The sequence below is a fragment of the Zingiber officinale genome, chromosome 3A, assembly GCF_018446385.1.
Source record: "Zingiber officinale cultivar Zhangliang chromosome 3A, Zo_v1.1, whole genome shotgun sequence".
Classification (NCBI taxonomy): domain Eukaryota; kingdom Viridiplantae; phylum Streptophyta; class Magnoliopsida; order Zingiberales; family Zingiberaceae; genus Zingiber; species Zingiber officinale.
Genome location: NC_055990.1, coordinates 105,470,381 through 105,491,405, shown reverse-complemented (window position 1 = coordinate 105,491,405; position 21,025 = coordinate 105,470,381). Strand labels below are relative to the sequence as shown.

The window sequence follows — 21,025 nt, the reverse complement described above, 5'->3', positions numbered from 1 at the left end:
AGTAATCCAAATTAGGCTAATTGAGTTGGACTCAAGTTGGTTCATGTGTTAGATGAGTCTAATTTAGACTTAGACTCATTGTGTCAATTTAATTCAATGAATAGAGATTCATTAAATTAAAATTGACTTGAACCAATGGTTAGATTTGATCAACAATGAGAGAGAAGTGGTCAAGTTTGACTTGACTTGAGAGGAAGATGAAGGGTCAAGTTTGACTTGACCATTTGCCACCTCATTGGTGAGTTGGCGTCAAGTGGACTAATGATAATGCTCCACATCATCATGGTTGCTTAAGTGGGATACCACCTCATGGGAGTTACCAAGAGTTGTGACTCTTGGTATCCCATGGAGTTAAAACTCCTCCATGAAGTGGCCGGCCACATTCATTCTTGTGTGGGAGTTTTTCATTTTATGGAGTATCTCTCATCTTCTTCCTCAATCTCTCTCTTCTCTCCCTCTCCTCCACCTTGGCCGAACCTCTCAAAGGTGCTAGCACACCTTTTGTTTGGTTTCTCCATCTCTTGCTTGTGTGGATACACATAGAGGAGTATCTACTTTGATACTGTCGAGATCCGGCGAACCTTAGACGAGCGGGATTAAGCGAAGGGCTTCGCACCAAGGGTAAATTCTTATCTTGTAGATCTAAAGTAGATCTAGGCTTAGAAAACTCGTGCGTGAAAGTTTTACGAAATTTTTATTTCTTCGCACGGATCCGGTGGCAGGGTTTCGGGGTTTCCGCAATGCAAAAAGCAATTTTTGCGGCCCGAAAAACCCAACATCTTGAACCTTGAGAGAACACTCCCAAGAGCCTTCAAGAACTGGCGGTGAAGATCGGAGAAAGTCGCTGAAGATCGCTGTAAGTTTGCAGGAAAGAAATTGCAAAGATCTAGCGAAGAAAACGCTCCACCCAGGCTTTAAACATTGCTCCCAATCGATCGAATTCATCCCCAATTGATTGCCACGTCAGCACTGCTCCATCGCAGCCATCCATCACCTGCATCCTACGCAATGGTCACTTCCCAATCGATCGACCGATCGATTGGGACTTCCTGAATCGATCCCCCGATCAATTCAGAATCTTTCTGTGCTCTCGCATCCGCGTGAGAGCTTCTCCTGCCCTATCGATCGACCGATTGATTGGCAGCTCCCAATCGATCGCTCGATCGATTGGGAAAACCTCTGTGCTCGCGATTCCATATCCCAGTCGATCGACCGATCGATTGGGCCTTCCCATAATCGTAGCACACTCCAATCGATCAGTCGATCGATTGGACCCTGGTTTAATCGATCGCCTGCGATTGACCAGCTTGGACTTGACTCAAACTCAAGTCCAAAAGTCCCAAACCCAACTTCTGGTCAACCGTGACCTGTTGGGTCTCCATGCCTAGCATTTGGCCACACCCAACCAACCTCGAACTAGCCTTCTAGCCTCCTCCATCAGTCTTGCGTCCCTCGGATATCTCCCTATCCTTCACACCTTGCCTTCAGGAGCTTCCTTCGGCCTCATCTTAGTTGTCGGGTCTTCCTTGCCAAGTCATACCAGTGTTGGTGCTGGAAGCATCCGACGATCGAACTTGTGTTTTGATAATGACACAGGGTTCAAAGTTAAGCTGCTTTGTGATCTAACAGTTTGAATAAGATTGCAGGAAAGTTCTAAGTATACTTAGGCAAAAGTCCTAGCTGCGGTTAGGCAGGTGGAAAACCCTAGGGGGTGGTAACCCTAGGTCATAGGGGGTGATAACCCTATGTGGAAAGTCTTGGCGAGTCGAGGGCTTCAAGCAAAAAGTCCTAGGGGGTGGTAACCCTAGGTGAAAAGTCCTTGTGTCGCAGACCAGGTGAAAGACTGGACGGGTCGAGAAGCGGACATCCAGCAGAAAGTCCGAAAGTATCGAGCGTCGAGCAAAAGTCCAGTTGATCTGGAGGATCGTGCTGGTATCAGGTAAATCTCCTGAGAGGAGTAGGTGAGGACGTGTTCCCCAGAAGAGGGAACAGTAGGCGTCAGTTCGACCTAGGGTTTCCGATCGAAAATTCAAAGTCAGAACAGGACAATCCGGAGACTATCAGAATATTCTATTGTCATATTTGTACTACTGTTATGTGCTAACTTTGTGTTGCAGGGTATTTTTGGGACTAACGTATCTTGCAGGTATAAAGAAGCAACCTTAAGCCTCAGATGAACAGTACCCGAGGTGCCTCCATGGAGCTTGGAGGCGCCTCAGGTACAAGGCTAAAGCAGGTTGTGAAGCAGGTCTGGAGGCGCCTTGGATGAAACTGGAGGCACCTTGGACCAGAGCTTGGAGGCACCTTGGAGTGGCTTGGAGGTGCTTTGGAGTGGATGAGGTGCGACCAGTTCTGTGCTGATCCATGCGGGCGACTCGAGAGGCCTCACCTTCTAAGTGACCCTTTTGCGACAAGCTGCCAACGAGAAGCTCCCGAAGTGCTGTAGCAACATCCCGACGACCTGGAGCTCTAGATTTGATATTCTTGTTGTTGGTATTGCTTTCTTTACAGTTCAAATTGTAATTCGTTTGTAATAACTTTTCGAGCTTATAGTTGTTGCCCACCGGAAGCGATCAACGATCGTGGGCCTTGGAGTAGGAGTCGCCACAGGCTCCGAACCAAGTAACTCCTCGTGTCTTTGTGTGTGATTATGCTTTTAATTTCCGTTGCGTTTATCACTTGAGTTTTACGAATCGAATGAAATAGACACGAGCGCTATTCACCCCCCCCCCCCCTCTAGCGTTTTCGATCCAACAATTGGTATCAGAGCGGGATAGCTTCGATTTGGTGCAACCACCAATCAAGTAATTTTTCGTGGTATTTTCAGTTTTTTCAGAGTCGACCGGAATTAGTATAATTACTATATTCCGATCTATTTCTCACTCGAATCGATTTTAGCTCAAAGTTGGTGCAACACCACTCGAGTTCGTTTTCTTTATACATCCCGCACTACTAATCCAAGGCCCAGTCTTAGAACAGATTTTTTATTTTTTTGTGTGCAGGTTTTAAAATGGCACTTCAAGAAGGTTATAGCACTGCTCGACCACCGCTCTTCACCGGAGACGATTTTGGGTACTGGAAGGGTCGGATGGAGGTGTACTTGCAAACCCAGTTCGAAGTCTGGATGATCACCAAGATAGGCCTCGAACTCCCACTTGACAGCTCAGGCAAATTAGTATCATACCAGAACTATGACGTATCCTTAATAAAGAAAGTAGAGGCGAACACAAAGGCAACCTGTATACTCTAGTGTGGTCTAACAAAGGAGGAACTCAACAGAGTAGGACCATTCTCAAGTGCAAAGGAGCTATGGGAAAAGCTAATCGAACTACATGAGGGTACATCAGAAACCAAGGCAAGCAAGCGAGATCTGTTTTTCAATAAATTATATAATATCAAGCTGCAGGAAGGCGAGATAGCTACCTAACTCCACGCCCGGATACATGACCTACTCAACGGTCTACACGCAATCGGACAAAAGATAGAGAACCGAGATATTGTGAGGTATGCATTGAACGCCTTCCCAATGAATACCTTGTGGGCATCCATGGTAGATGCCTACAAGGTTTCTAAGGACCTCTCTTCTATAAAATTAGATGAGCTATTTGCCGAGTTTGAATTACATGAACAGGTTAACTCACGTTCGGCCGAGAAAGGTTTGGCTTTGGTTGCAGGTGCAGGTAGAGCGCGCGAGACTAAATCAAAGCGCAGAACCGAACCAAAGCCAGAAGAAGAAGAATCAGTTTCGGACGACGATGACAACGAAATCACAACCAAGCTCGTCAACCTGGTAAAGAATCTGTACAAGAAAAAGAAAGGTTTCAACAAGAAGGACCTAAAGAAGGCAATTCAAACCAAGGAAGCTCAACCAAAGGTGAAGTTCGAGGTAAAGTGTTATGGGTGCAATCAGAAGGGGCACATGAAGGCGAACTGTCCAAACCAGAAAGATCCGAAGAAACCAAGAAGAAAGAAGGCCCTAAAGGCGACATGGGACAAGTCTTTTTAAAGGAGTCCGACGACGAAGAGCTCGAACAAACGAGTTTTCTCACGATGATGGCCCAGGACAACACCAACGAATCCGAAAGCGAGGACGAATCGGAAGCCGAGTCTGAGAGAAGCCACAGATTCGTATCCGTTTCCGAAGGGCCTAACTCCACTGTAAGTATCCCGCGTTTAAATAATCTAGTAAATTATTTAATTCAAAAAATAGCAAAGTCTAATATTAGGGTCAAGTCACTTCTAAAAGAGGTAGTAGCCCTTAAAGAAGTGACTATCTCCAAACCCTTGCCTGATCCAGTTTAGACTGGAAATTCAACTTAAGTCCAAAAGCTTGAGAAAGAAAATTCTAGTATGAAAACTCAGGTCAAGGATTTGAAAAAGACATTAGAACGGTTTTCTTTGGGCTCCAAGAACCTTGACCTAATTCTTGGGACACAAAGAACCGTTTACAACAGATCTGGATTAGGTTTTAAAACCAAAAATAAATATCGATCCTATCTAACCTTAGTCAACAGAACAAATAGAAAAGTGGTCCAAGCATGGGTACCCAAGTCCAACTTGGTCAATCAAGTTGGACTTGGTCAATATTGGGTTCCCAAGGATCAAGTACATTACCTTGATAGACCATATCGAGGCTATGATCCACGGGGAGCCAAAAGGAAAATCGTATTAATAAACAAATAAATAATTAAAAGAACATAATTAAAATATAAGTAAATTAAAAGTAAAAACTTAAATCTAATCTATAAAAATATATATATAATTATCAATAATTTAGGTGGAGGCTCCAGAATAGCTGGCACCTCCAAAACTAACCTACCTGATAGGGTAACCCAAACCAAGCTACCCGGCAGGGTAATTAAAACTAATTAGAAAGGGAACAAGTTTAACTTGACCTATGGTACTGGTGAAATTTTGGATGCTATTACGTTAGGGAAACTTAGTCTATGCATGTCTAGGAAGATATGACTTTGACCTGGTGTATTTGGGTAAGTAGAACTAACCGAAGCTACCCTTTATGGATCCTAACCAGTTAGACTAAGGTTTTGTGTTAAGTTCAGTGGATAGGACTATTTAGAAAACTTCGAAGGCATGATTACTTTAATGATGTCCAAGTGACTCACCATAGCCCAGAAGTTTATCCAAAGAATGTCTATTTGTTAAGTCCAAAGTTAAACCTGAATCTAACATAAAATTAAACCAAACCCTATAACTGAACCCAATTCATCTCGCGAAAATTATAAGATACCCTGATTGAAAATTTTAGATTGGGTGAGATGACTAAGGATAAAATTGAATTATTAAAATCAAATTAAATTAATCAAATTAAATTAAAATCAAATTAAATTATTAAAATTAAATTAAAATCAAATTTAATTATTAAAATCAAATTAAATTATTAATCAAATTAAATTAAAGTCAAATTAAATTATTAAAATCAAATTAAATTAATCAAATTAAATTGAAATCAAATTATATTATTAAAATCAAATTAAATTATTAAAATCAAAATAAATTATTAATCAAATTAAATTAAAATCAAATTAAATTATTAAAAATAAATTAAATTAATCAAATTAAATTAATAAAAACAAATTAAATCAAATTTTAAAAAATGTTAAAAACTTATTTAAAATGTTTTAAAAACTTCTTTAAAAACTTATTAGGTTTACAAATTAACTTAACCAAAACCTAAATCCAATTAGATTTAATCACTAAATCATCTCACAATCAATCATTAGGGAGCTAACTTCAATCAAACTATCATTTCATCAAAATGATTCCAATTCAGATACTTTATGTGCAGGAATTGGATCAATGGATGTTGGATAGTGGATACTCCAGACATATGACTGGAGATAGATTGAAGTTCACAAAGCTCAATTTAAAGAATCTAGGCTCAGTTGCATTCGGCAACGACGATAAACTTAAGGTAATCGGAAGAGGAAACATCGAACTCAATTCAGACTTCATTTTTCAAAAAGTTTTATTAGTTGAAAATTTTAACTTTATTTACTCAACATCAGTCAATTATGTGATAGTGGTTACTTAGTTAAATTTACCAAATTTGGGTGCACAATTAAAAATGCTCATAACCCTGAAATTATACTTAAGGGCATTAGGAGAAATAATGTATACACAATTAACCTACCAACATCCTCAACAAAGTGTCTCCTGACACAACAAGAGGAAATTAAGCTGTGGCACAGGAGACTGTGTCACACTCACACCAGACTTATTTCAAAAATAAGTCAAAATGGTCTAGTTAAAGGACTACCCAAATTAAAATTTGTTGAAAATTCATTTGGTAATGCTTGTCAACAGGGTAAACAAACCAAATCAACCCACAAATTAACCAACTTAAATAGAACAACATCTATATAGACTTGTTTGATTCGCATGGAGTCAAGTCACTAAGCAAAAACCAATATTGCTTAGTAATAATCGATGACTACTCAAGATTTACCTGGGTAAAATTTATAAAAACTAAGGATGAAACTTTTAAAGTATTTAAAATCTTTTGTAAATTAATAGAAAATGAAAAAGATACTCAAATAAAAAGAATTAGAGACCATGAGGGGGGGGGGATTTGAGAATCATAACTTTACTGAATTTTGTGAAATTAATGGGTACAAACATGAATATTCTTGCCCTAGGACCCTTTAACAAAATGGTCTAGTAGAACGAAAAAACAGAACCCTACAAGAAGCTGCTAGGACCATGTTAAATGAATATAAACTATCTAGTCAATTCTGGGCTGAAGCAATCAATACAGCTTGTTACATACAAAACAGAATTTTAATTAACAAATTTCAGAATAAAACACCATGTGAAATATACTATAATAAGTTGCCTAATGTGAACTATTTAAAAGTATTTGGATGTAAGTATTTATTTTAAACACTAAAGATTACTTAGGGAAGTTCTCATCAAAAACAACCCCAGGAATATTTTTAGGGTATTCAACAACTAGTAGGGCTTATAGAGTTTATAACAAAAATACCTTAAAAGTTGAAGAAACAACAAATATAATATTTGATGAAGATAGTAATTTACCCAAACTAATAAAAGAAAATGATAATCCAGAAAATTTTGACTCAATAAACATAAAAGATGATGACGAAATTCAACCTGAACCTAATGAATCTGAAGAACCCACTACTAGTCCAAGTATAAAACCAACAAGAACAAGCACCGATCACCCATCTGACCAAATTTTGGGTGACCCAACTCTAGGGGTCAAAACTATGTCATCTTATAGGAACCTAAGCCAAATAGCCCTAATTTCGAAGATTGAACCCAAAACTATAGATGAAGCTCTACCAGACCCAGACTGGACTTTAGCAATGCAAAAAGAATTAGCTCAATTTGAAAGAAACCAAATCTGGGAACTAGTACCTAAACCAATTGATAAAACGATAATTGATACTAAATGGGTGTTTAGAGACAAATTAAATGATCAAGGTGAAATAGTTAGAAACAAAGCTAGGCTAGTAGCCAAAGGGTTCAATCAAGTAGAAGGGTTAAATTATGATGAGACATATGCCCCTGTAGCTAGACTTGAATCTATTAGGATGTTGCTGGCCTATGCAGCACATAAAGGATTCAAACTCTATCAAATGGACGTAAAATCTACTTTCTTAAACGGATTCATTAAAGAAGAAGTATCTTAGTCAACCCCCAGGATTTGAAGACCTAGAACATCCGAATCATGTCCTTAGGTTGAAAAAGGCCTTATACGAATTAAAACAAGCCCCTAGGGCTTGGTATGAACGATTATCTAACTACTTGATATCAAAAGGATTTGGCCAAGGTCAAATAGATCCAACCCTCTTTGTAAAGTCCTTAGAAAATGACATTTTTATTGCACAAATTTATGTAGATGATATAATATTTGGGTCAACCAACTCAAGATTTTTAAAAGAATTTGTAAAACTAATAGAAAGTGAATTTGAAATGAGTCTAGTAGGGGAACTTAACTTTTTCTTAGGTTTACAAATTAAACAAACAAAAGATGGAATTTACATCTTCCAAACAAAATATGCTAAAGAACTAGTTAAAAAATTTGGAATGGAAAACTCAAAACTTATCAATACACCAATGGCTACCAATATTAAAATTGACTCAGACTTAGATGGAAAACTAGTAGACTTGAAATACTATCGAAGTGCGATAGGAAGTCTACTGTACCTAACTGCTAGTCGACTAGACATTCTCTTTACAGTAGGTATGTGCACAAGATACCAATCTTGTGCAAAAGAGTCACATCTAACTCACGTTAAAAGAATACTTAGGTGTATTAAGGGAACCCTAAATGTAGGACTTTGGTACCCTAGAACTTGCACCCTTGATTTAACTGGCTATTCTGACTTAGACTATGCCGGGTGCAAGCTAGATAGAAAAAGCACAAGTGGTAGTTATCAATTTCTAGGTCAGTGCCTAATAAGTTGGTCAAGCAGAAAGCAACACTGAAGCTGAATACATAGCCCTAGGAGAATGTGCATCCCAATTATTATGGATGATGTATACCCTAAAAGACTACCAGCTAGAATATCAGAAAACTAAAATATCAATTGACAACATAAGTTCAATCAACCTGACAAAGAACCCAATTCACCACTCAAGAACTAAACACATAAAAGTAAAACATCATTTTGTAAGGGATCACGTAGCTAGGGATGATATCGTACTTAACTATGTTGAGTCCAAATCAAACCTAGCTGATATATTCACAAAGCCCTTACCTGAACTCGAGTTCAGTGCACTTAGAAGACAAATAGGAATATGCTTAGTAGAATATAATTTATTTGCTCATCTTGCTTTTACTTATTTTTCAAACTTCTAGGAAAATGTCTTCAAAATCCCAACTTTATTAGACTTTCAAAATTTGGATTTAGACAAGGCATCTACCTTTAGATATCATGTTCCTCTAGATTTCAGCAAGAGCATCTCACAAGCACACTATGCATAACTTGTTTGTGTATGAAAAACTTAGAACGACGTGAGATGCATAGGGTACAGCCTAGACTTCAGAATGCTTATTTTTATGCATCACAGTAAGTCTAGGCGTTAAATACCAAAAATACAGTAATCAAGTTAAGTGATCCTGACCTAGTCAAATATAACTGGATTTTCAACTTAACTTGACTAACCAAGTGAAAGTTGTTACCTTCTAGGTAAGAAGTTAGTAACTAATGGTTAGACACTTGGCCCAGAGGATTAAGTGATTAATTTTAAATTTTTCAAAGTTACTCATGCTTGGACTTTAGGACTACTTGAATAACAACCTTAATTAGAGTTTTTACGAGTTAAGCTCCTCCCTCTTAGCAGCTAAAATTTAACTAAGTCTTTTAAACCAAAATTATTTAAATATTTTCAAGTTCAAAATCAAGCTAAGTACTTTTCAACTTCAGTTATATTTTCTAATAACATTCTCAAAGCTATTTTTTTTAAAGGCTTATTAAAAAAAATTTTGTATAGCCGTTTTCAAATATTTTTTATCAAATACTTTCAAACTTAGCTAATTTTTGAGAAAAATTCTATAAAGTCTTTCAAATTTAACTTTTCTCAAAAATGTTTTGCTTTCAAAAGTTACCCAAGTAATTTCTCGAATTTTGTTTTTCAATATAACTATCTTAAAAAGGATCCTCTCTGAACCCTTAACATTTACTTAGCTTATTGGTTTACAACAAAAAATATCTTAGTTTAAATAGGTATTTTTTTCAAAATATTTTGATATCACAAAATTAGCTAAGTTATTTAAGACTTAGTTAAAAGTCTTACAAGACCATTTCTTCTAAGCTAAGTTCTTCTTCTCTTCAAGGTATAACTAAACATTACTTCTTAAAATCTTTTCAAATATACCTAAACATTATAGTTTTTCTTTCTTACTGATCTTATATTTTTTATATATGGAAAAGGGGGAGAGTAGGCATAAAATTAAAAAATTCAATTCAAGAGAAAGCCTTAATTAAGGGGGAGCCTTAAACTTTAAAAGTTTTAGCTTAAAAGTTTTGGTTGCATCTAAAATTGTTCACTTATGCTTGCTTATACTAAAACTTTAAAAAAAATTGTTACCTATGCATCTATCTTTACTTAACTTTGAATTTCAGTTGTCATAATCAAAACGAAGGAGATTGTTGGTGCTGGAAGCATCCGACGATCGAACCTATGTTTTGATAATGGTAAAGGGTTCAAAGTTAAGCTGTTTTGTGATCTAACAGTTTGAATAAGATTGCAGGAAAATCATAAGTATACTTAGGTAAAAGTCCTAGCTGCGGTTAGGCAGGTGGAAAATCCTAGGGGGTGGTAACCTTAGGTCATAGGGGGTGGTAACCTTATGCAGAAAGTCTTGGCGGGTTGAGGGCTTCAGGCAAAAAGTCCTAGGTGGTGGTAACCCAAGGTGAAAAGTCGTTGTGTCACGAACCAGGTGAAAGACTGGACGGGTCGGGAAGCGGGCGTCCAGCAGAAAGTCCGGAAGCATCGAGCATCGAGCAAAAGTCCAGTCGATCTGGAGGATTGTGTTGGCATCAGGTAAATCTCTTTAGAGGAGTAGGTGAGGGCGCGTTCCCTGGAAGAGTGAACAGTAAGCGTCGGTTCGACCTAGGGTTTTCGATCGGAAATCCAAAGTCGGAACCAGACAGTCCGGAGACTGTTAGAATATTCTATTATCATATTTGTACTACTGTTATGTGCTAACTTTGTATTGTAGGATATTTTTGGGACTAACGTATCTTGCAGGTACAAAGAAGCAACCTTAAGCCTCGGATGAATAGTACCCGAGGCACCTCCATGGAGCTTGGAGGCGCCTCAGGTACAAGGCTGAAGCAGGCTACGAAGTAGGTATGGAGGCGCCTTGGATGAAGCTGGAGGCGCCTTGGAGTGGCTTGGAGGCGCCTTCAAGTAGATGAGGTGCGACCAGTTCTGTGCTGATCTACGCGGGCGACTCGGGAGGCCTGGAGGTGCCTCGGACAGGCTTAGAGGCGCCTCCAACAATGTATAAAAGGGGACCTCGAGGCAGCAGTTAAGAAATCACCTTCTAAGCGACCCTTTTGCGACAAGCTGCCAATGAGAAGTTCCCGAAGTGCTGTAGCAACATCCCGTCGACCTAGAGCTCCAGATTTGATATTCTTGTTGTCGGTATTGCTTTCTTTATAGTTCAAATTGTAATTAGTTTGTAATAGCTTTTTGAGCTTATAGTTGTTGCCCACCGGAAGCGATCAACGTTCGCGGGCCTTGGAGTAGGAGTCACCACAGGCTCCGAACCAAGTAACTCCTCGTGTCATTGTGTGTGATTGTCCTTTTAATTTCCACTGCGTTTATCACTCGAGTTTTACGAATCGAACGAAATAGCCACGAACGCTATTCACCCCCCCCCCTAGCGCTTTCGATCCAACAACCAGGACTTACCTTGCCAAGACCACATGCTTGGACTTACACCCTTTGTCAAGATCACACTTGGACTTTCCAATTGCCTGGCTCCTCACTAGGACTTTCTCCTTTGCCAAGATCACACTTGGACTTTTCAACTGTCTAGCTCCTCACCAGGACTTTCCACTTGCCTGGCTCCTCACCAGGACTTTCTCCTGCCTAGCTCCTCACTAGAACTTTCCCGTTGCCTGGCTCCTCACCAGGACTTTCCCTTGCCTAGCTCCTCACTAGGACTTTCCCGTTGCCTGGCTCCTCACCAGGACTTTCTCCTGCCTAGCTCCTCACTAGTACTTTCCAAATGCCTAACATCCAGTTAGGACTTTGCCAGTCAAGTCTCTTATCAACCTTGACCTACTTGACTTGTATTCTCATCAACCTGGTCAATCCTTTGACCATCTCAATAACCGAACGATTGCTCCAGCAATCTCCTTATATTGTCAAACATCAAAACTCAAATCCTGACTCAAGCTTGACTCAACTCAAGCTTAGTCAAACTGGTCAACCTTGACCTAGGGAAATTGCCCCAATAACAGGTGGTTGGGTCGCCTAGGCGTTCCTCAGCGGTCCTCGTCGGGCTTCGGCGAACTTCGGCGGGCTCGGCGGGTTAGGTATTTTTGGCATATAAAATCAATTTTTAGGTATATGTCGAGGGCTCGAGGCTTCGTTTCTTTCATCGCGACTCTTCGCCGACTCTTTGTCTTCTCCGATCGCGGCTTCTGGTAAGTTTTTTTTTGTTTATGTTAATGTATGTTTTTTTTGTTTCTCGATTCTTCGTTGCGACAACGCCGAACGCATCGCAAGGCGTCAGACGCCGTCTGAAGCGTCACCGTACGCGTCCGATGAAGTCCGGCGTTGCTTCGAGCAACGCCAGTAGAGTCGCGATGCCTCTGGCTACGCCAAAAGCTTTGCGCAACGCTACCGGCGCCGCTGGAAGCAACGCCGGACTTCGCCGGATGCACTAGACTCGTCCGGCGAAGCTTCCGGCGGCGCCGGAAGCCTCCCGCGAGGCGCCGGTGGCGTCTGCACCGTCGTGCGAGTCGCGACTCGCGATAGAGAGACGGCATTTTCTCTTTTTTATTATTTTTTTAGATTTAATAAATTAAAACAATTCCTAAAGAGATCATTTCAATAATAGGGTTAATTCATAAAGCCTAATAAAATTATAATCCCAACAAATTTTATAATTTATATAATATTATAATAAGATTTAAATATATAAATAATATATTTTTTTAAATAAATAATATTAAATATTAATTTATATATTAACAGATTTAAAAATTATAATAAATATTATCTTTATCAGATTTAAAAATATAAAAAATATTTTACATTTAAAAAAATATAATACATATTATTAATTATATAAATCATATTTATAAATTTTATATAGTATTAATTTACATCAATCGGATTTATAAATATTAAAATTATATTAAAATTTTAAAAATTCTAATAAGTATTATTAATTTTATATAAATCAGTTTTAAAATATGAAAAATTAAATTAAAATTTTAAAAATTCCAATAAATATTATTAATTTATATATAAAAGTATAAAACAGATTTAAAAATATAAAAAATATATTTAAAATTTAATTTATTTAACCAAATATCTTATAAATTTTATTAATTAGATTAAGATATATAAAAAAATATTTTCAGACTTGTTAATGACTTAATGTTATATTTCATTATTTTGTATTGTATGCATGTATGTTGTATGGTATAATTAAATTTTATTATCATGTTATGTCTTATTATATATATTTTTTCAGATTATCTGTTATTAATAGCAAGCAATCCATCTTCGACAGCATTTGTCACTCAACCCGAATCCGGGATTCTTAGAAGAAAGTCAAATGACATCGGATGGCAGTTTGGGATATTAATTGATCCTAAGAACTTCGACAAAATTAAATGTAAGTTATGTGGAAAAGCAATGTCAGGGGGGGAGTGTATAGGATAAAGGAGCACATTGGAAATATACTTGGAAATGTATCTGGTTGTCGAAAAGCATCTCAAGAAGACAAAAATAAGTATAAACATGCTATTTTAGAAGGGAGGAACATAAAGAAGATCAAAATAATGGAAGAACAAAGTTGTAGAGCAGAGGTGGCTATTTCTCTAGACAAAGAAGAAGGTCTTGAAATTGAAGGGATGGATGGAATTAAAAAACCTCTTCCATTTGGCCCCATGGATAGATATGCATTAGCAATTGCTCTAGAAAATGCAGGCTCCAGTGGAAGTAAAGCGCTTTGCAAAAAAGATATAAATGAGGCTCTTTTCAAAGAGAGAACTCAACAAGTTCAATAATATGTTGGGAGATGGGTTTATGAAAATGGAATCTCATTCAATGTTATTGATAATGATAGCTTCAAACAACTAATGGAGGTAGTGGGTCAATTTGGATCAGGATTCAAGCCTCCAACTCAATATCAACTTAGGGAGCCACTATTGAAAGCCGAAGTTGAAAGAACAAAACAATTGATGAAGAAACATGAAGAAGAATGGGCAAAGAATGGATGCTCGATCATGACAGATGCATGGAGTGATAGAAAAAGAAGAAGCATCTTAAATTTGTGTGTTAATTGCAAGGAGGGTACTACATTTTTAGAGTCTAAGGAGTCTTCAGACGAGGTGCATACAGATGAAATTATTTTTGAGTATGTTGACAAGTGTGTTGAACAAGTAGGAGCTCAGAATATTGTTCAGATTGTAACAGACAATGCCACCAACAATATGGCTGCAGCTATATTGATGAGAGAAAAGCGACCTGGGATTTTTTGGAATTCATGTGCAACTCACACGGTTAATCTTATGCTTGAAAATATTGGCAAACTTCCACGATATAAAAAGGTTATTGAGCAATCCAAGTCTTTTACCATTTTCATTTATGCTCACCATAAGGCTTTGTTGTTGATAAGAAGTTTTACGAAGAAGAGAGACATAGTCCGACCAGGAGTTACCAGATTTGCATCAAATTTCCTCACATTGCAAAGTTTGATTGAAAAAAAAAGATAGTTTAAGGGCTATGTTTACAAGTGATATGTGGGAGAAATGTAAATGGTCAAAAACAAACAAAGGAAAATTGGCTTACTCTACAGTGATGAGCATGCGTTTTTGGAATGGTGTGATACTTTGTTTGAAAATATTTACTCCTTTGGTAAGAGTTCTTCGATTGGTAGATAGAGATAGAAAGCCATCGATGGGGTTTCTATATGGGGAGCTTCTTCAAGCTAAAGAAGATATCAAGGTAGCTCTGAACAAGTGGAATCAAATTATCAGCCTATTATAGCTATTATTGAGTCAAAAATGAAGGATAGAGTTGATACATCATTGCATACCACTGCTTTTTTGTTGAATCCTTATTTTTACTATAAAGATAGTTCTATTGCTCTTTATGAGGAGGTCGCGATGGGGATTTTTGAATGCATGGAAACATTGCATGCCAATGAGTTAGATCTACAAGATACAATTATTAACAAATAATTTCCAAAATATAGAGATAAGACAAGGTTATTTGGAAAAATATTGGCAGTAAAAGCATGTGAAAAAAATGATGATACATTTGATCCATATGCATGGTGGAGTACATACGGTGCTCACACACCTAACTTGCTAAGGGTGGCATTGAGGATACTTTCATTAACTATAAGTTCATCTGGGTGTGAAAGAAATTGGAGTACATTTGAATGAGTAAGTTTTAAACTTTCATTCTTTAATTAAATTAGCTATAATTTTTAACGTCTATACTCTATATTCAGGTACTAACCATAATATTTACTTTCTCTGTTTTTTTAGATTCATTCAAAGAAAAGAAATAGGTTGGATGCCAGCAGGTTGAACAATCTAGTATTTGTCCAATTTAATGCTAGATTGTTGAACAAACAAAAAAGAGAAAAAGAAAGGAATGTCGATATCCTTCTTGCAAAAGACACTTCAAATGCACAAGGTTGGATTGTGGATTGTGGGGAAGATGATGAAGTTGAACTAGGTTCCGGGCTCACTTGGCAAATAGTTGATGAAGCAAGTGGAGCAGATGAAAATCTACAACCCCGAAGAAGCTCTGGAGTGAGAGAACTTCATGAAGATGATTTTGAATCCGAAGAAGAAGACGAGGATCACAATAATGATATTGAGTTTGTGCCCGATAAAGAACAAGTTATTGAAAATTATGGAGAAAAAGAAGTAGAATAAATATGAGTCTATGAGATATTATTAGTTGTGTAATCTTAAACTCATTTTGTTAAGACATGATTTATATTATTCAACAATTATATTTTGCTTAGTGGTTACTGGTTCACAATGCATTGTAATCTTGAATTGAACTTTGCTACTATTTTCTAATGTTTTCCACCACTAAAGTTGTTTTAGCTTATAGCAAGGTTTTAAAATTTGAGTTGGATATATGTTCTACTGTTTACTACATGATTATGATAACTTACTCCATGTTCTACTGTTCAACTGCCCACAGTCTACATGAAACAAGTGTGATACCGAGGAATCTGTCTAGCGGCACCTAGTCCCCGCCTAGTCGGCCTAAGTGCTAGGCACTGGTCTGTCGCTCGACTAGCGCCTAGTGAATTTTAGAATCGTGATATATTGATAATTACTTGTTATTATCATTGAGTTAATATTGTGATAAATTATGACGAGATAAAAAAGAAATATATGATATGCATATTAAAATAAAATTTTAATTAATTATGTAAATCATACAATATACGATTAATTAATTAAGAGAAAAGATTCTATATAAATAAATAAAATATTTATAAATATATGACATATTTATATTCATGATAAAACATTTCCAACATAGTAAAGATCAAATATCTGGGAAAGAATAAAATTACTCATATTTTAAGAGATACTTTGTCACCATTATTTACCTCCCTTTCAAATACCCTAGGAAAAATAAGTATTTAATCATGAAAATATAAATAATGGGATACATGTATTAAATTTGGAATATTTTTATTTTTCTAATAAATTTTTATAGGAAGGATATTTTTATTAAAAATGGCTTGTTTTATTCAATCCTAAGCACAGCTGATCCGCTTCTCAACCATCCGATGGCTCTTCGCCCATTGGGCGGACGAGATAGAAATCTCCATTACCAACCCACTGTTGGCAAGTGAGTTTTACCGCATATAGCTTTGTCTGAGTACCATATTTCATAGCGTTGGATATTCGGGTGTGTTTTGATCAGACGGTTATTATTTCGACCGCATGTGTGATAATCTGTGGTGACTCCTATCGTGTTACGTAATAACAATGAGAACGCTATTTATATCGAGTCGAGCGCTGCGAAAGAGGGCGCTTCATCCTCTCGCGCTTGCTTCAACACTCGCGGTTTGGCATGGCGATGGAGGGAGATGATGAATTGGAGAATGGCGAACTGAGTCCTTTGAAGCCTCTGGTAATCAGCTTCATCTTTAGGGATGCTACATTTTTCTGTTTTTCGTTTTGGTTCTACTTTATGGAGAAGAAAGTTGTTCAATCTTGGCTGGAAACTGGAGAGGAGAGGTTTAGGGGTTTTGTTTTATTTTTATCTAGATATCATGAATTTGTGGGTGTTTGAATTTATACTGAAAGTTCAGAAATGAGTGATTTGGGGAACCCTAGAATGTTATTTGGCCTGTGAATCAGTTCAGTGACAAGAGAATCTCCGACATCCTCTACCTGGTGAGTTCCTTGTTGAGATATAGTGAATAAAACACGCAAGTGATGCTCCTTGAAGATTTTGGGGATTGAGGATGCTTGTGTTTTTTACTCTGATACGGATTCCTGCAAAACTCATGTCTTTAATATATTTCAGTAGAAGTTTTTGTTTTTGATTAGAACATATCTACTTTGGACCAAATAAGTAGGAGATCAATAGTAGATGTTGTAACTTGGTACTCAAGAAGTCACATTCATAGTTGCTCTGATATAACGTGACAGATAGTTTCTGCCTATGAGAATGAATTTCCTCTATCTTTTCCTCTGCAAAGAAATCAAATTTAGCTAAAAAGAAAGATTTTAATTGCTTCTGGAAACGTTGGCGTCTTCTAGTTTGCTAGCTCATACAGTTGAGAATTCATTTTTCTATATCTACTCGTCTTCAAGAGAACCAACATTATGATAAATCATCTGTTTATTTTTGTGTTTATTGTTTTAGTTTTTCTCACTATCTATTGGAGCCTTTAAATTCTGACAAATAAAAGGTTTTAATCTTGCACCATTCACTGACCTTAAGGAGAAATGATTCAGTAATCTTTTCAGCGAAGAAGATGCTTTATTAATTTAGCTATTATTTCAGAGTTTGGAGAATGAATCTAGCCTCCATGGTCCTCACTTGAATCATAAGCCTAGCAACTCAAAAGCACTAGCTACCATTTTGGGTAAGGTTTCAAGTCGAGTTATTGTCTTTGTCATTTTTAATCATCGCTTGATTTTTCCATTTTTTCCATGATAATTTTCAATTTCGCAACATTCATGTAGTACTAGAAGCATATGATCAATTGGCATTATCAACTGAAGTTTTTGTTAGATGTATATGTCAAAGTCATAGATAAATATGCACAGAGAACAAACATTTTCCCATTATGCAAATGCCGTCATGCAGGATTCCAGTACTTGGATGGTGTTGCCTTTAATGGTATTGGAGCAAACTTGATTGTTTACTTTCGTACTGTTCTCCATGGAAACAATGCTGCAAATGCAGCAAATGTGGCTACTTGGGGCGGAACATGTTTCACGACACCGTTGTTTGGAGCTATTTTGGCCGATACCTATTGGGGGAATTACAAAACAATATTGATCTCCCTTTTTGTGTATCTCATAGTAAGATTTAGGTTCTATATCTTTGTTACTGATGGATTGCCACTGTCAGGTTCTCATTGGATGCCATTTACTAATTCACCTTTCTTTTTGGGTAGGGAATGGTTACTGTCACTTCTTCTGCCTTTTCAGCAACATCAAAATCATTTAATTGTGAGGGAAATTCGTGTCAGTCATCAAGCACCTTTCTATTTTGTGGGTTATATCTTGTTGCAATTGGAAGCGGTGGAATCAAGGCAACACTGCTTCCTTTTGGTGCAGATCAATTTGATGATGAGATTCCCTTAGAAAAAGAAAGAAAGGGCACCTTCTTTAGTTGGTTTTATCTTTGCATCACCTTAGGAGGACTTACCTCAGGAACCATTATTGTATGGATACAGGAGAATATAGATTGGGGGCTTGGCTATTGCATTGCTACATTCTGCTTGGCTACAGCTTTAGCAGCATTTGTGTTGGGTACACCGAATTATCGGCAACGATTGCCTACTGGAAGCCCCTTGGCGAGTATTGTTCAGGTACTGGTTGCTTCCTACAAGAAGAGGAATGCAGAACTCCCCAGGGATAGCAGCCTATTGTATGAAGTCAACAAGAGCACATCTGGTGTGCAACCGAAATTACCACATACAAATGAGTTCAGGTATTTTGAACATGTTCCTCCTGTAAATGAATCAAATTAGATCGCTCCTACCAAACATTCCTTGTAAACTAGCTCTCGAAAAAAAAGTAGACCATATTTTAACATCAAAGTACAACATTTGACAGAGAAAACAAGAAACAAAGAGAGCAAAACATCACACTTGCTCCTCAAAGTACAACTTTTGACAGAGAAAACAAGAAACAAAGAGAGCAAAACATTTCACTTGCTCACTATCTTAAGAAATATATTGGTTTTTTTTTTAATTTTGTATATCCTTGTTTTCATCAGCACTGCTCTATGGTGGACTGTTCTATTTGAAAAATGGCAGCATTCTGTTGTTGGATAAATGTCTTCTTCTTATTAATATTAGTTCTTAGGGCAACAAAAGTAAATGGCTGGTAGAATCACCTTGGAAATGTTTACCTTGAATTCTTGAAACAAAGTGATGACTCTTATAACATTTTTCCTCATCATTGGCAACAGATCTAGTGGGATAAGGTTCGGTTGTTGTTATATCATTGGCAACAAGAATAAAGCTCTTATTGATTACATGTACAGACATGATTCTATGTAGAAAATCTTAACTCTAGTCTTCTTAAAACTATTCGATATTCAAATCCATTTCTTTCTCTTCATTTGATTCTTCCTTGAAATTTAAAAAAGACAAATCTTTCATCATGTTCTCAGGTTCTTGGATAAAGCAGCTGTGGTTTCTGCCCTAGATTTAAAAGATGGTTCTCCTCAAAACTCATCGAGTCTGTGCACTGTCACTCAAGTGGAAGAATTGAAGCTGTTCCTGCGTCTCCTACCGATATGGGCTAACAGCATTGTCTATGCAGCTGTATTTGTTCAAATGTTTACCACTTTCATTCAGCAAGGGAGTACAATGAACATGAAAATCGGATCATTCTCTGTCCCTCCTGCATCCCTGTGCTCCTTCGAAATCATAAGTGTCATGATCTGGGTTTTTGCCTACAACAACTACATAACTCCAGCATCTAAGAAATACTTAGGAAATGGAACAGGACTTTCCCAGCTGCAGCGCATGGGAATTGGTCGTTTCCTACTGATCCTGACTATGTTAACTGCTTCTTACAATGAGAGCAGGAGATTAGCAAATGCCCATGCTGGTGAAACTTTGAGCATTTTGTGGCAACTCCCCCAGTTCTTTATCCTCGCCAGCTCAGAAGTCTTCAATAACATCACACAGCTTGAGTTCTTCTTTGCCCAGGCACCCGACAGAATGAAGAGCTTTTGCACAGCGATGGTTATGCTATCAATGGCTCTAGGCAATTACTTGAACTCGTTCATCATCACAGTTATCGCCAAGGTAACATCGGGCGAAGGAGAGCCTGGTTGGATCCCAGATGATTTGAACAAAGGCCATCTTGATTACTATTTCTTGGTACTAGCAGGTATATCGGTAGTGAACTTGTTTGCGTATCACTCTTTAGCAGCGAACTATACTCTGAAGAAAGTCATTTCAGAGAGTTAAAACAGTGGTAGTGAGATTGTTGTGTGAAGAAATAGTTCGCCGACACCAATTTCACTGCAAACCTTATTTCTCTAAGTTAAAACTTGCTTGCGGTGAATCCCCCATAGGAGTATCGAATGAGAATGTAATATGTCTACCGCTTGCATTGGACACCGTCTCTTACTCTTAAATCTTGTTTCTGTAATCTCATATTTCAATGCAAGGTGTAAAAGTGTCTCTCTTTGATATCTTCGATGTTAAGTTTGCTTATAATTGTCGAAAAAGATTCAGAAACTCATTTCATAACTTAGGCGCTAAACACATGTTTCATTTTCGTGTAAATAAAGTTTAATGATTGAGGGTGTCTTGATTCGGTTGAAATAGGATGATGGCACAATTCCTTGAAGGCTCTCGATAGAGCACCACAAGTAGGTCAGACGAGAATCGCTCGTCCCTGATCAAATGCTTCTTTATTGGGTTAGTTTCTATCGGACTGGCTAGGCAATGAGAACTCGGGATCTGAAGAAAATCAATGGAATGATGAATGTCAAAGATTGAATCTAGAGCTTTCCCATGACCGACAGACGAACAAGAAGGTTGCAATCACCAAACAGAAGCTAGAAGGAAGGCCAAGGTGAATCTGGGTAAACTCCTCCG

At 37.5% G+C, this 21,025-nt stretch overlaps 1 protein-coding gene across 2 annotated transcripts; it reads left to right on the top strand.

The window, feature by feature from the left end:
- Positions 1-16,740: 16,740 nt before the first annotated feature.
- Positions 16,741-20,614, top strand: LOC122052230 (protein NRT1/ PTR FAMILY 8.3-like). Of its 2 annotated transcripts, XM_042613664.1 has the most exons (5): positions 16,741-16,854; positions 17,737-17,818; positions 18,043-18,260; positions 18,356-18,894; positions 19,582-20,614. In XM_042613664.1, exons 1-5 carry the CDS (start codon positions 16,795-16,797, stop codon positions 20,387-20,389), a joined length of 1,707 nt encoding a protein of 568 aa, XP_042469598.1. In that variant the 5' UTR covers positions 16,741-16,794; the 3' UTR covers positions 20,390-20,614. The 2 variants fall into 2 exon arrangements, with proteins under 2 accessions (XP_042469598.1, XP_042469599.1); XM_042613665.1 differs by lacking the exons at positions 17,737-17,818; positions 18,043-18,260 and having other exon boundaries at positions 16,757-16,854.
- The last annotated feature ends 411 nt before the right edge of the window (positions 20,615-21,025 follow it).